The sequence below is a fragment of the Dendrobium catenatum genome, unplaced genomic scaffold (assembly GCF_001605985.2).
Source record: "Dendrobium catenatum unplaced genomic scaffold, ASM160598v2 fragScaff_scaffold_1639, whole genome shotgun sequence".
Taxonomy (NCBI): domain Eukaryota; kingdom Viridiplantae; phylum Streptophyta; class Magnoliopsida; order Asparagales; family Orchidaceae; genus Dendrobium; species Dendrobium catenatum.
This window is the reverse complement of record NW_021320101.1, coordinates 362,984-377,883: the sequence shown is the minus strand read 5'-3', so window position 1 is coordinate 377,883 and position 14,900 is coordinate 362,984. Positions and strand designations below refer to the sequence as shown.

At 34.4% G+C, this 14,900-nt stretch overlaps 1 protein-coding gene and 1 pseudogene across 1 annotated transcript; one reads left to right on the top strand and one right to left on the bottom strand.

The window, feature by feature from the left end:
• The first annotated feature begins 7,841 nt into the window (after window positions 1-7,841).
• Window positions 7,842-10,489, top strand: LOC110110571. The gene is made up of 3 exons (XM_020842101.2): window positions 7,842-8,242; window positions 8,349-8,784; window positions 9,018-10,489. Exons 1-3 carry the CDS (start codon window positions 8,123-8,125, stop codon window positions 10,043-10,045), a joined length of 1,584 nt encoding a protein of 527 aa, XP_020697760.1. The 5' UTR covers window positions 7,842-8,122; the 3' UTR covers window positions 10,046-10,489.
• A 2,538-nt stretch (window positions 10,490-13,027) lies between these two features.
• Window positions 13,028-13,881, bottom strand: LOC110110638 (annotated as a pseudogene).
• Window positions 13,882-14,900: the final 1,019 nt, after the last annotated feature.

Genomic DNA, 14,900 nt, shown 5'->3' with positions numbered 1-14,900 from the left:
CAAATATATGACATAGGTAATCAATGTCATATACCAAAATAAAAAAACATATTTAATCTTTTTGAACATCATTAGCTCATAAAACAAAACTTTTTGGAAATAGATGTAAAGTCTTTAATCTCCATTTAATAAAATAGATATGATGGATGGCACGAGGAGATCGTGGACGCAAAGTATGGTAGGTATGTGACCTAACAAATATTAATTAGTGACGGTAAAGAAGGCCATTATGCTCTAATCACGAATATTTAAGATGTGGACCGTTAGTTCTCAGTCACCGCCAACTCAAAGGCGAGCCACTAACCTAAAGGAGATGCGACGGCTAAGTTATTTTATTACACTGACTGCGACTATTTCTGGGCTGAGTTTAGAGCAGATTCAAAGAACGAAAGCCATTGAAAAATCAAATACAATTTGAGTAAAAACTCTGAGGAAGGAATAAATCAGCAAACTTATCAATCAAAAAGCTGTAAGAGCCACTAAAAAATCAAAGGACTTTCCCCTCAATTGGGAGAAATTATTCCGTGTGGAGATCGGATGCAGAACGTCGTCTGGAGACCAACCAGAATGCGCCACATCAGCGGCATCGAGTTGCGGTACCTAGCACAAGGGTGACGTGCCGTATTCTGGGTGGTCTCCGGACGATGTTCGGCATCCGTACAGAATAATTAATCATTGGTCCATATTCTAACAATTTAATTATTTTGATGACTCAAGCAATTGAAGCTCATTATAATTAGTGTTCAAGATCCGTTCGATCTCGATTAGAACATATGCGATAGTGGTCAAGTTTAATTCTTTTAAAATTATGATTGTTCGAACTTGGCATGAGCTGATTGTGACGCAGGCAGGCAACCTGTGCAGGGGAAGCGGGCAGACGCGGGCACGCAACCTGGGCAGGCAGGCGAGGTCAAACTCATTTTTCCTGGGTCATTTCGGGGCAATACTTTGTTTTCAGGCCAAGCTGATTTTTGAAACGGGATGATTTGGTATAGAAGTGTCAATATTTGACACAATTCAAAAATCCGAACTAAAATTTCGTGTTATGATCAACCCGTTTGAGAACGAGTCAGATTCGAATTCAAAATTCTGACTCATTTGTAAAACCAAAACAACTACATATATGAGGGAGAATCGATTGAATTCTTTATAATTAAGATGAAGTATCATATTTTTCAAATATTTTGAGATTGATGATTCAAATATGATTGCTACGTTCAATGCTCGTTGACAATCAATATAGAGAAATGAAGAAATAAGTGTTGAGTTATTTTATATTATAGTTGCAACATTAAAATGTAAATAATCATTTATCTAGAACTAGTATAGACTTGTTTCTTTATATGTCATTCAAAGATCCAACTAATTCACTATCTACTTATGCTAAGGAAAAAAGTAAGTTATCATCAAAATTATATGTATATAACTTTAAATAGCATTAGCTATCCACTTATATTATTTATATGAACACTAGTGATAAGTTATCATTTTAAAACAGATTGTTGATATTGAGATAATAGTAATTATTAAGATTAAAAAAAAAAGATAACGTGTAATCCTTAATTTACATACTATTTTAGCATTAAATTTATTAGTTACTATTTCTCTGGTGAAATGATCATTTTGTAGAACGAGGATTATCAAATATCGATTACATAGCTCCCTTGGTATATTTTTGTAAAGTTTATTTAATTGCATTTAAAAGAACTAAAAAAGAATTGTGTAAAAAATTATATTATATTATAATTTATAATATAGTTTAAATAGAATGTTTAAGTTAATTTCTTAAGAATATATCTATATGACCCCATTTAGAGTTCTCAATAAACACTTTAAAAAGTTCATAATGGCAATTTGGGCCCATTAAAATTTTGAAGGCTTTATTCTTCAAATCCAATATGATTATCTTTCATAGGTTTGTTTGATAGGCCCAACTGAATAAATGCTCTCACCTGCAACAGTTTCAATTGTTGCCAAGAGAATTTATATTCTCCAGTTTATAGCTACCAAAAGACTAATATTCTTTCCTTTTTTTCATTGATATTTAAATTAATTAATTTTATATAATTTGTTTATATTTAATTAAATTTATTCTACAATTAGTGCAATTTAAATTATATATTATAATCAGCATATTCTCATAGAAAAATTTACTTGTACTATGTTAGTAATGTTGGGAAGTAAACCACAGGGCTAAATTAAAAAAAATATATATAAGAAAAATAAAAGTACAAGAAAATGAAAAAAAAATATGGATTTAGAATAGAAATTAAAACTTGAAAAAAAAAAACTCATGGGACCATACCCCGCCAAGAAATCCACTATGGATATTAGTATTAATTGTACGTATTTATCTTCTTACATGCTCTCTATGTTTATATTCACTTCACATAGAATGTAATCTTTCAAAACATATAAGAGGCGCACTTTAAAACATCCAAAGGGCACAACCTTTCAAGTGAAATAAGAAGAGAATGAAAAATTGTTCAACTTGACTCGTAACATAGCACTATGACGTTGGACTTTGGAGCGCGTACCACTTTTTATTTCCTGCCCGACTTACAACACCATAACACTAGGGGTTGGAGCGTTGCAAAGCTCTACACTTTTATCTCCAAACCTAAACATAAAGGCAATGCACGCTCGACTATATAGTCTGGAGCAATTGGATTAAAGATCGTACAAAAAAATAGAGATGTGAAAAAAACTTGAATTTTTATTCAATAATTTTATTTAAAAGTATTATATTAATTTATATTTATTTTATTTATTATTCATATGCTCTTGATTATTATTTTTTTATTAAAACTCTAAAGTTAATATCAATAGCTAACCATATCGTCTAAAGAAAGTATCCGTACACAAATATTATATATTTGTAGCAAGAAATGTGCCAAAAGTCTGAAAAATATTTAGAAGGAAAGATAAAGAGATATAAAGCTTTTTGGCATTTGTTAATAGGAAACTTAATATGTGTAAAACGCATTAATAAGCCAACGATAACTAAATGTTTTGGCTTCTATTTTCGGCCGAATGAGAGCCCCCAAAAAAAAGTATGTTGAAATAAATATTAATTTATTCAAATAAAAAAGTATGATTTATTTACAATATATTACTATACAGTATATATTATAAAAAACAGGTTGAACTCCACCCCTAGCAAAATATGACTCTTTCATTTACTCTTCAAAAAATTATTCCCACCCTCATTATATTATTAAATATTTAATAAATTTTAGAAAATATTGAAAATATATAATTAATTACTTAGCAATTAATACACCCAATAAACTACACTTAAATTAATAAGCCAATAAAAATGTTACCACAAAGCATCATACGGCCCAACTTTATTTCCCATTTTTTAAAATTGCTATTCAAATAATTAATTAAGCAGTTTCCGAAATAATTAAGACTACTTTAAATTCAAAAACTGCAGTATATCAATCCCAAGTGACGCCAGAATTATGCCCGATGCCCAAGTGACGCCGGAAATTGCCCAGATTGACCCAGAATATTTCTGACCCGATAACCAAGTAGACGTTAGAATCTGCCCGGACGCTCTAAGTTGCACAAACGGAAACCTCTACATGATCTCCAAAAGTTGATTTTGGAGTTTTTTGCCCACAGAATATCATTTAACGCCAAAGTTCTCCCTGGCCGCCGACTGATTGGCTCTACCCAACGACGGAACCTCCGGGCTCGTCCGCTCATATTCCACCTTGATGACAACTTATGTCCGTTGTCGGGTTTCGCCGAACCTATTCTGATGCTGGATTCTGTTTCGTTTGCCGGACTTCTGCGATTACAGTCCTTCCTACCTTCCGTCACCAGACAACGGTCCTTCTGACCTCCGTCGCTCGCCGACTACGATCCTTCTAACTTACGTTGCCCACCGACTACAGTCCTTCCGATCTCTGTCGCCCGCCGACTACGGTCCTTTTGACTTACGTCGCCCACCAACTATAGTCCTTCGGACCTCCGTCGCCCACCAACTACGGTCCTTCGAACTTATGTCGCCCACCGACTACAATCCTTCCGACCTCCGTAGCCCCGCCGACTACGGTCCTTCCGACTTACGTCGCCCACCGATTACAGTCCTTCAGATTAAACAAACACATCATCATTGACTATTTGTATTCCTACCACGTAATGTATTCCATATGATGTACATCAAGCCATGGCCCTCCCCCCAAAGAAGGGTCTCATTTGTAATCGACTGCAAATAATAGTGGATTCATTCAAACTAGGCTAGGCCCCCGTTGTGTTCCCCCTTTTTAGGGGTTTTTCACATAAAAATCTTTGTTTCTCATAATTGCTACACCTTCTCTCTTATTTGATTGCGTGCTGGATTTTCGTAACATGCTAAGATGTTAAACTTTGTATTTATCTACCGTCGCATATACTCCATAACGCAACAATTATAAAATTTATTTCTTTTAAAATAAGTAAAGTTAAATTTATCTAACTTTTTTTATAATTTTTATTTGAATTTAATTTTTAAAAAGTTAAATAAATTATTAAAAAAATAAATAAAATTGGAAGTTTGATAAATTTAAATTGAAATAAAAATTAATGTGAATTTTAAAATAAAAGTTATAAATAAATAAATTTAATTTAAATTAAAAGTTATATATAAAAAATTTAAAATTAGAGTTATAATTAAAAGGAATAGAAAAAATATTTTCTTTATATTAAAATCGGAGAATACAATAATAGTTAAACTGGTGAATAAAGAATAAATTTTTTGCGAAAGTAGAAACTCAAGTTTTGATTTCTATTGAAATCGGATAATTAAGTTCCGTATCTACTCAGTTTTAAATTTTTTTATTAATCTACTCAAGTTAATTTTAAATTTAAGAATGAAGATACTTTTAATAAATTAGTCCAGAATAGGCTTTTTTCAAATTAAATTATTATTTTTATATTTTAAACATAAACCAGTGATTAAACAAAAACAAAAAGCTAATTAAAATATTCTTAGCGGTCAATAGTCATACGCATGGGGCTCAAAAGCATTAGAAAGGGACTTTTGTTCTTTGCGGCTTTTTTGTAAATCACTAATCAGCCAATCGGAATATACGGCCTGCTTTTGGGTGGGCCCCCGTGCAGTCCTAAGTTGTCTTTTATTTTGTTTGAATATCTTTTAAATATTATTAAAATTAAAATTTTAATGGCAACTGATAAAATAGATTTATCAGAGCATCAGATTCTTTGAAAAATCACATTAATTATATATTGAATTTTTTTAATGATTATTAATTTATCTAATTTATTTTTTTATTAAAATTATTTTAGAATATTAAATATTGAAAGTTTTAAATACCTCCCACTGATAAACTTTTTTAATTAAATGTTAAAATAAAGATTAGTCTCTTCATTAACTTAGAAAAAATATTTGTAAACCTTTAAATTTTAATCATTAACATATAAACTTGCGAATCTTTTCCTAAGGGCAAATCAATAAATTTTTTGTTTATTTTGTGTTATTTTGCTCACATATTTTTTTTTAAAAAAATTGTGTTATATTGTATTCCTCATAACCCCAATTAAAGCATTATTGGGGCAGTTAAAAAATTTATTTGACCAAAAATAAAATTTTATGAGATTAGAGGGTCCCATAGATGAAATAGTAGACATATCATAAACAATAGCATAACAAATCATAAACAATACAAAATTATAATCAAAAAGATCATTTCATTGTGACAATTCCAAAGACATCAATATTATTTGAATTCAAGTATGTTTATGATATGAATTGATCAAATCAAATTGGTGGGATTAATCCCATATGAACATACTTAATTTTAAAACTTCTTATTAAATTTTGATCATCAAATGAAAAGAAGCCTCTATATTTAAAAATATTTTCTATTCTTGATATATCTTCAAAAACTCATTTTGATCGGGCACAAATCTCGATGCAAAATCAAGCCGGAAACTTTAAAAATTAAAGTCAGGGTCATCTGAACTCTGATTTCAACAAACTTATAGTCAAACTGAGCGTCTTGGAAATACAAACCCAACAACACCAAATTCGACTCAATCCGAGCCCAAATGAGTCCAAATCAAGGACATGAAGCGCTGTTGGAAAGTTTAGGGTAAAATTTGTGTTATCAAATGGTTTCCAAACATAACGTGCTTATAGTCGAATCGAGCGGCTCGACGTGACGAATCCAACGAGCCCAAGATCGCCAAATTCCGACATCATTAAGACCTTCAAATGTCATACGAACGATGCATAATCAAAAGATTCAATATCGGCAGTCCATCCAAAATATGAGAATCATATCAATAATATCTTTAAAAAATAGGCCAAAATTAAATATATGTTGTAGACTCAATAAGCTTCAAAGGATTCTCCTTCAAAATCTATTTATTTATTCCTTTGTGTCTATCTAATAAGCTAAATTCAGTTGAAAATAAATGTTTTACTTGTTAATTTGTATTCAACCCTTAATGGCCTAATCTTAGACTGATTCTAAAGTTGGAAAGTGACTTCAAAATAAATAATTTTTAATTAATTTTTAGATAAAAATATATATAAGAAAGAGAACCCCCTTTCATTGAAATAATCAAAGTATTTAATGAGATAGATTAATCATAATTATTCAAATAAAAATATATCACACTCTTTTTCAATTTAATTAGTCCTCATTAAATTATAATCTAATTTCAGTATAAATATAATTAAAAAAAGAAAATTCTAAATTTTAAAGAAAGAGCAAATTTTAGCAAAGAAACAAAAATATTATAGTCATATTTTTGTTTGACAACTATTTTCTAACTAATTTTTAAAACATTTTATGGGAGAGAAAAAGCAAGTTGTGAGTAGTGCGTCTGTGCTCTTATGGCTATAATATTTTTGTTTCACTCCGTAGTCACAAAACCTCGCTCTGTTTGTTTCATCCCGCCTGAGCAGTGCTTCTGTGCTCCTATGGCTCCTCCTGCGAAAGCTGCATCAATCCATAATAATGGTTATGTTAAACCGACATACAAGTAAAATTCTCCCCATCCACTGTTATGCTTCAATATAGCTGCAGTTGGTCAATCTGCAATTCAACAAGCAAGTTGTGAGTAACATATGTAACTTATGCAAGAAGACAAAGTTAATAGCTAACATATTTAATAGCTAACAGATTTAAATGCTAACATATTGAATAGCTAACATATTTAATAGCTAACATATGTAAATATAGGATACTAAAGCAAGATGAGATGAACAAACTCATACAAACTGAAGCCTGCGGTGAAGAAAGAGACCACGTCGGGAATAAGGATTTTAGCGAGATAGAAATGAAAAGATGTTACAAAAAGGACGATCGGAAAGCTGTCGCAAAAGGAGTTGGGAATGTCACGCTCGGTCCAGGAAGAAGGCGGGAAGGTAGACGGGAAGCAGGTGTCATCAGGGAAATAATAACGGCGTGATCTCTAAATACACACGGAGTGGTATTTTTGATTTTATGTCTGTATTTGAGTGGTATAAATAAAATTATAGTGATATGTATGTAAATCCCCTAAAAAAAATTCTTCTCATGCGATACTCCAACCAAAAAAAAAAACATAATTTTTTTCCATTAGTTTGACCCACGAGATTCTCTGTTTGCAGCATTCAGAGATGCCAATCTCCCCTCCCGTTTTTGACAAGACAAGAAATCGCGTGGCTCTGAGAAGTACCTTCGCCGACCGGCGAACTGACGATGCGGGAGAGGAATTGATGGCCATTATAATTATAATTTTCAATGTTTTTACCGATTAAAATAACTGTAAGTGATGAAAAGATTCGCCGCTCGGTGATTAATCAAAACAAATATTTTATGATTTATCGTTTAATAATAGAAAAAAAAGAAAGAATGGAAGGACCACCAACCTCTCTAAAATCTCCCCCAGCTCTCTATAGACGACGAGAGAAGCAAAGCCAGAGAGCATAGAAGCTTTATGATCTCCAAAAGTAGTTTTTTTTTCCCCTTTCTTCCTGCTTTCACTCTTCTCCCCTGCAGGTCGATGGGAATCTCTCTTTCCTCGTTTAGGGTTTAGAAAGCCCTTCAACAAGTTTCAATTTTGACCTATTTCTTCGTAGCTTGTGCGAAGAATCTGCATCGAGAGCTTTTCCGGCGAGATGATGATGTTGAAGAGCGGCGATTCGAATCTGAACCGAATCTCGCAGGATTTCGGGGAATCGGCAATGGGAAGCTTGAAGCAAGCAATTCTGGAGCAGGACTTTACTTTTCGTAAACAGGTTCGATGATTTTCTTCCCAGTTTGTTGATGCCATGGGACAAAATTCTGAGATTCTTATTACATCTGAGAATAAGACAAATTTCGTTATCTTTTCTAATGATTCAGCTTCGAGAGTTGCATCGCTTATATTGGACCCAGAAACACCTGATGAACGAGCTCTGTCAGAACGGGCAGGTTGGAAATGCTCTGTTGAGGAATGAGAGTGCTTTGCTCAGAAATCATCAGAGAAATTTCAACCTTCAACTTCCAGCTGATGTTTTTATCAGCATCGACCAGAAGAATCATAATAATCACCTTTCAGAGACAGATCTCTCCAAGTCCAGGAGGAAATTTGCTGTTGAAAAGAGCTTGCTCTCCTCATTTGGTTCTGGTTACAATGAGATTATTGATTTGGAGGATTCTGTGGATTTAGATAGCCATGAGAAGGAAAAGGTGAGCTTGAAAGAGAATCATGTGTGTTGTGAGTACTCTTCTATGGTTCATTTTGGTGAGGCACATGATAGAAGATTGAAAGAGCAGATCGCTCATGTTTCCTGTGTTGGTAAGTTTTCCTTTCATGCCTGTTGCACACTACAGCCCTGCAAATTTGTTTATAAATTCATTTGTCATAGTTATTTCTGTTTTTAGAACATTCAACAGATATTTAAAACTTTTTTTTACTATAATCTTAATAGTTTCTTATGACCTTTTGGTTTATTCAAGCACATATTTACCTGAGGCTGATAGTAATTTATCTTCAATGTATTTACTATGATTTCTGGGGCTATTTTACAGGAATTGATGATTCTAGCTTGGATTATGTAAATGATCGCTATAGAAATACACATGAATCTGAACCAGCACTTTTTGACCTTAATATGCCCGTTAGGGATTCAGGTGTTCATAATAGCTCAGAAGATTCTATTCTGGCTGATAATAATACAAAGAATTTTGAGCATAATGTGAGCATAGTGGATAATAATGTTCTGTCATCTGCTTATCCTGTAGAAGGAACAACAGGTTCTAGTGATGGAGCTCTAATTATCATAAATGAAACTCCAATTCCGTCCATTGAGCTAACTAAGCAAGAAAAAGGAAGAGATTCAATAGAGAATCTAAGTAATCATGAGGAAAGTGAAGAAGATACCTTATCAAGTCACACCTCAGACCAACAAAATGCATTACTTGGAAAGTCTTATAGTGGATATAACTCTAATGACATTAGGGAGAGTAGCTCTTATGAAAAAGGCATTCGAGAACCTGCTACTCTTTCAATTACTGATGATTCTGTAATCACTCAGTCGCATTCTACAGAAAATGAAATGTCTTATTTTGGTAATTTCAAGTCTGAAGAACAGGATATTGCCACTACAGAAGCTGCACAGGCTCTAATGGCTATTTCTTTCGGAAGGTCGGAGATTACATCAAAGAAATTTGATGTCATTGAAGTTGCAGAAGTCCCATTTAATGATGAGACTGATCAGCTTCAGGATTCTTCTGATTCTTTTGAAACTATGACAATGCACTTAATTGAGATACAAAATGATGATATAATGCCTGATATACCGAGATTGAATGTGGAAGAGAAGGAGGAAAGGATGATCAGGTCGAAAAGGGGGAAGGGGCTTCAAAATTTTCAGAAGGACATATTGCCTGGGCTTGTGTCCCTTACTAGGCACGAAATTTGTGAAGACCTGTATAGCATAAACTACAAGTTCAGAAGACATACTTCTAGTAACGCACGGAGCTTCTTTGCTCCAGTTACAAGAAGGAGATCAAGGATCTGTTCTGGGCGTCGGCAGCGCCGGAGCTTTCCATGGTGAATGAGGATTCTGTCTGAAGCAATTTACGTCATGAAGCTGATTCAAGGTAGGTATAATAAGTTGATGAAGCTCTCTAAAATTGCCATCTTTGCAACATTGCATTCACAATTTTGTATGTCAGTTGAATATGTTTGCCTAAATGAGTGCTTGAAAAGGAGAAAGAAAATTACTCGTTCAAGATTTCACAGTTTGCAATTATTTTTTCAAATTGTCAAGACATGGCAATTCTAAGTCTGTGGTGATGCCGTGATGGAATGGAATCATGGATTACATGATAAACAAATCATGGAAGGAACATTTTAGTGCTTTATGAGGATATTGGATCTTTCTTTTCTAGCCAGTATTCCTACACTAAAGTTTCACTCCCTCAAAACAACCCTGAATCTGTTGACTGGATTGGAATGCCAGTATTCTCATATATAAGTTCTATTAATCCTTGATTTCTATCATAAGTTATATCATACATGCTAATAGGACACGGTATTTGTCTCCTGGAGATGGATCTACAAATATATTTTATTGCTATAAAAATTATTATGGTAAAAAAGAGTTCTCCTAATCCGTTAACATTAAATAAAGTACAATTATTTGGTTTTGATAATTCATAAAAAATTGTCCTGATCGGGCATGAAACTCGAGGCATATCTAAATTGAAAATTTTTTAAATTAAATTGGGGCCATCCGATCTCCAATTTCAAAAAACTTATAGTCGAATTGAACGTCTGAATGAGATAATCCAGTGACACCAAAATTGATCCAATTCGAACTCAAATGAGCCTAAATCTAGAGCTTGAAGCTGAAATAAAAGATTAAAGTATTAATTGGATGATCAAATGATATCCAAAATGACATGCTTGTAGTTGAATCGTGCTACTCCATGAGAGAAATCTGAGCCAAAGATAGCTTAATTATAAATGTCATTAAGACACTTAAATGTTAAACGAATGCTTTGTGATCAAGGGAATCAGTATGGACCGTCCGATGGAGCACTCCGAATTTATCATTGATCTTCTCCATATTTGCGGAGCATGACACTTTCAAAATATATAAATAGACCCACACTTTCCAACATAAAAGGGGGTTTACACTTTTGGAGGCTAGAGACTCAAGAGAGCTTTGATGCTTTAAGCATCCTGAAACTCCTCCATGGCAGGCTGGCACCACCGCTGGCAAACTCTCGCTACCAAGCCTCCTTTGCTAGACCTTTTGTCAAATCATCGCCGTCGAACCTCCATCCTGCAACCATCGTCGGTCCTTCATCCGATTTTTGTCACCCACCACTTATGGTGCCTCCGACCAACATTGTTCTCCAACTACGGTGCCTCCGACCAACTATTTCAAGATGACTGTTGAAATGCAAGTTATTGAGACATTGTTCATATTATTGTACAAATTCATTATTACTACACAGATTTACTATTAGTGTATTATTTTATTGCTCCTGCCACTGATTTTACTGCTATCGATGCGGACATCAATACTGTTTGATGCTATTTATTCACTGTAATAATACTAAATATGTGACATACTTAGCACGTAATATATTGATTTGATACTGATATAGAATACATGAATAATATGTGTACACTCATACATGATTTTACTACATTGATATGGTTGATAGTCTTTATCGATGTTTAGATTTTACTGCTTTATATGATTTCTCTAATGATCGATGATAGTACTGATACGATGATTATTTTAGTGATTCAACACCCCTACTGGTTTAATGATTTTTCTATGGTACCACAGAGCTTTTCTAGTTACAACTTTTACTGCTATTACATGTGCATTTCACTATTTCTGTATTAATTTTTTATTATTAATGTTATTATTATAATTTGCATGTTGACATATATATTGATCCTTCATTGTGCTTTGAGTTCAATTGCATGATTTGGTTACTTGATGGGCTATTGAGCTTATTATATATGATTAAATGATTTCAGGTTAGGGCTAAGGAGTAGGAATGTGAGATTGACTAGGATCCCTCAGATTCAGGTTCTTAATTTAGCAATTATTTTGTACTCGTGACTGAATAATTATAATACAATTGTATATATCTTGAGTAGTGTACATAAGGGTGCAAACGAGTCAAGTTAAGCTTGAGTTAGTCCCGACTCGACCTCTACTCGCAAGCCAAATCCCAAGCCTGAACTCAAGCCTAGCTTAAGCTCAACTAGCCTTTGAAAACAAGCTCGCCAAGCGGCTCAATTCTGCAATTCAAACGCGAATGGTTTCACCACTTTCGTCGTTCGCACGTAGATGACTTCGCCCCTTACATAATTCACATGCAGATGGCGGGTTCACACTTCCCATGCAGCACACGACATGCAATACACACGGAACTATTTCAATGATTTTTCGGTTGAACTATAGTTTAAACCGGTTCAATGAGAATCTAGTTTTTATTTGGAATAGACCAGCAACTTGATCAATTCGCAATCAAACTGCTCACCAACCATTCGGGTCGAGTTTTAAAAACATTGATTTTAATTGGGCCAAGCCCCATGATTTTTACTTTTATAGGATTTTTCACATAAACACAATGGTATATGTTATGACTTTTGTACTTTTTTCTCTTATCTATATATATGTTGTATCTTCATACAAAATTAGTACCCTAAACTCTATATTATTCTACCATTATGATTGTTCCTACACGCAACAGGCTTATCAATAAAATGAAATAAAAAAATTGCCATAAAAAATGTCAAAAACATAGAAACGTCAGCCTATCATCTTTTAATTACAATATATTATGAAGGGAAAAATTTTAGACTAAAATATCATTATTTAAATTTACTTTTTAACTTGTAGATTTGTTTTAATACAAATATAATATACATTTTAATTGATTAATTATTATAATACTCATTCAAACAAATAAATTTTGACCATTAAAACCGATTCTTAATTATATAATATCACATTATTTTCTGCTAATGTAATGTCTTGTTTTAAACTTAAAAAATACTTAAATCAATAATTAAATATATCTATTTTATCTCCTGCTGTCCACATAAATATTAATGTCAACACAAATTAAAAAATTTAAATATATTCTGAAATCTTAAGCAATTTATTTCCACTTCAAACCGCATTCACATTGACCGCAACCAAGACCAAGTACTCGCTCGCAAAGCACAGAAGACTAAGAACAGTAATATATAAGCATGCACATAAATATTCTACTGTACTACGCACACAAGAAGCCTGCAGGGAGCTTCTTGCCGCAGTAGTTAAGAAGAAGGCTGAGATCCGCCAGCACCTTGAGGTTGACGCCCAGCAGCTTGGCCTTAACCGCCGTGCAAAGGCAGGCGGCGGCTTCGGCGTCGGTGATCGAGGCCTTCTAAGAGAGAGCAGCATGGCTCCTTGGGCGGCTGTCCGACGGTAACGTCGAGCAGCCCACCGAGGAGGTCTGAGCAGGCGCCGAGCTTCACCGTGTCTCTCGGGCACGAGCTCTTGTGGGGCTTTGGCGATGGTTTCGGCGAAGGCTTGTGTGGGGAAGGTGGACAGGTGAGGTGGGTGGAGGAAACATCAAGGGCGAGGAAGAGGAGGAGTGAGAGGATGAGGAGGGATGGATATGCATTGAGAGAAGCCATTTGGCATGTGACAGAGAGAGGTTGGAAGACTAAGTAGGATTGTTGAAGGAAGGAGATAATGATGAGGCTTGTTAGGGTTTCGAGTTGTGAAGGTCTAGGGTTTTATAGTGAACTATTCATTCATGGAGGTGTGAGGGGGAGAGAGGTGGATGTACAGTCATGTGAAGAGGAGATGTGTGGGGGCAAGGAGGAGCTGGAACTGAGTAATTTGAGGTGAATGTTTATGGCTATAAGATTTAGAGCACCGGCTAGCATGTGCCCGACCAATGCTTAGTCTCTTTCTCTACACACATCAGAGAGAGAGAGAGAGAGAGAGAGAGAGAGAGAGAGAGAGAGAGAGAGAGAGAGAGGAGAGATTATTGGGTTCGGACATAGCTTAGCGTTCGGTACTTCACAGTATCGAATAATATTGAACTCGGTATTGTGAAGTGCTGAGTTCGATACTTCACAGTACCGAGCAGTACTGAATTTGGTATTGAGCGGTACCGAGCTCAGTATTGCTCGGTACTATGAAGTAACGAGCTCATACCGAGCTCAGTACCGAGTAGGAGGTGATGTACATGACACATTTTCATTAGGCTCTGAACGTCTTCCGGTGTCTGAACCCAATAATTTCCCGAGCGAGAGAGATTGGCTTAAGATGCCCTCATTGCTTTAGTGAAAAAATTAAAACATTTTTATTAAAAAGATGTTTTAAGAAGCATTAAGAAAGTCTTTTCAAACTAAGCCTCAGTTTCTGTATAATGGAGGAGTTATGTAAAATAGAACATAAAGGAATGCATGCAAAGCATGACGAACATAACTTGTATAAAGATTTTTCACAAACACAAATAAAAAAAGAAGAATATCTTAAAAAAAAAGATATAATTTTCTTACATGAAGACCCTAAAAAATATGTGAGACTTAGCCAAACTAAAACTATTCCACTAACATGAGCTTGGCATTACAAGTAGTCAACTTTTCCCAAGAACTGCAAAAGGCTAGATTTCATTGCACAGACTTCAACCAGAAGAAACAAACCAATATGGAAAAATTCAAAAATGACGAAGGTCAAAGGATGCTGATGAGGGACAGCAGGGCTTCGCATCAGGCAATGATATTTGCAAAGGATGATGATGATGAGTAGCAAGATTTGAAAGTCAATGGATGTTGGTTGATAGTGCATGAGCCTCAATCGATATAAGTCAATGCACATATGATGATTTATGTTCAACATCAACATCAACATCAATCAATAGGTGATGTCAGTC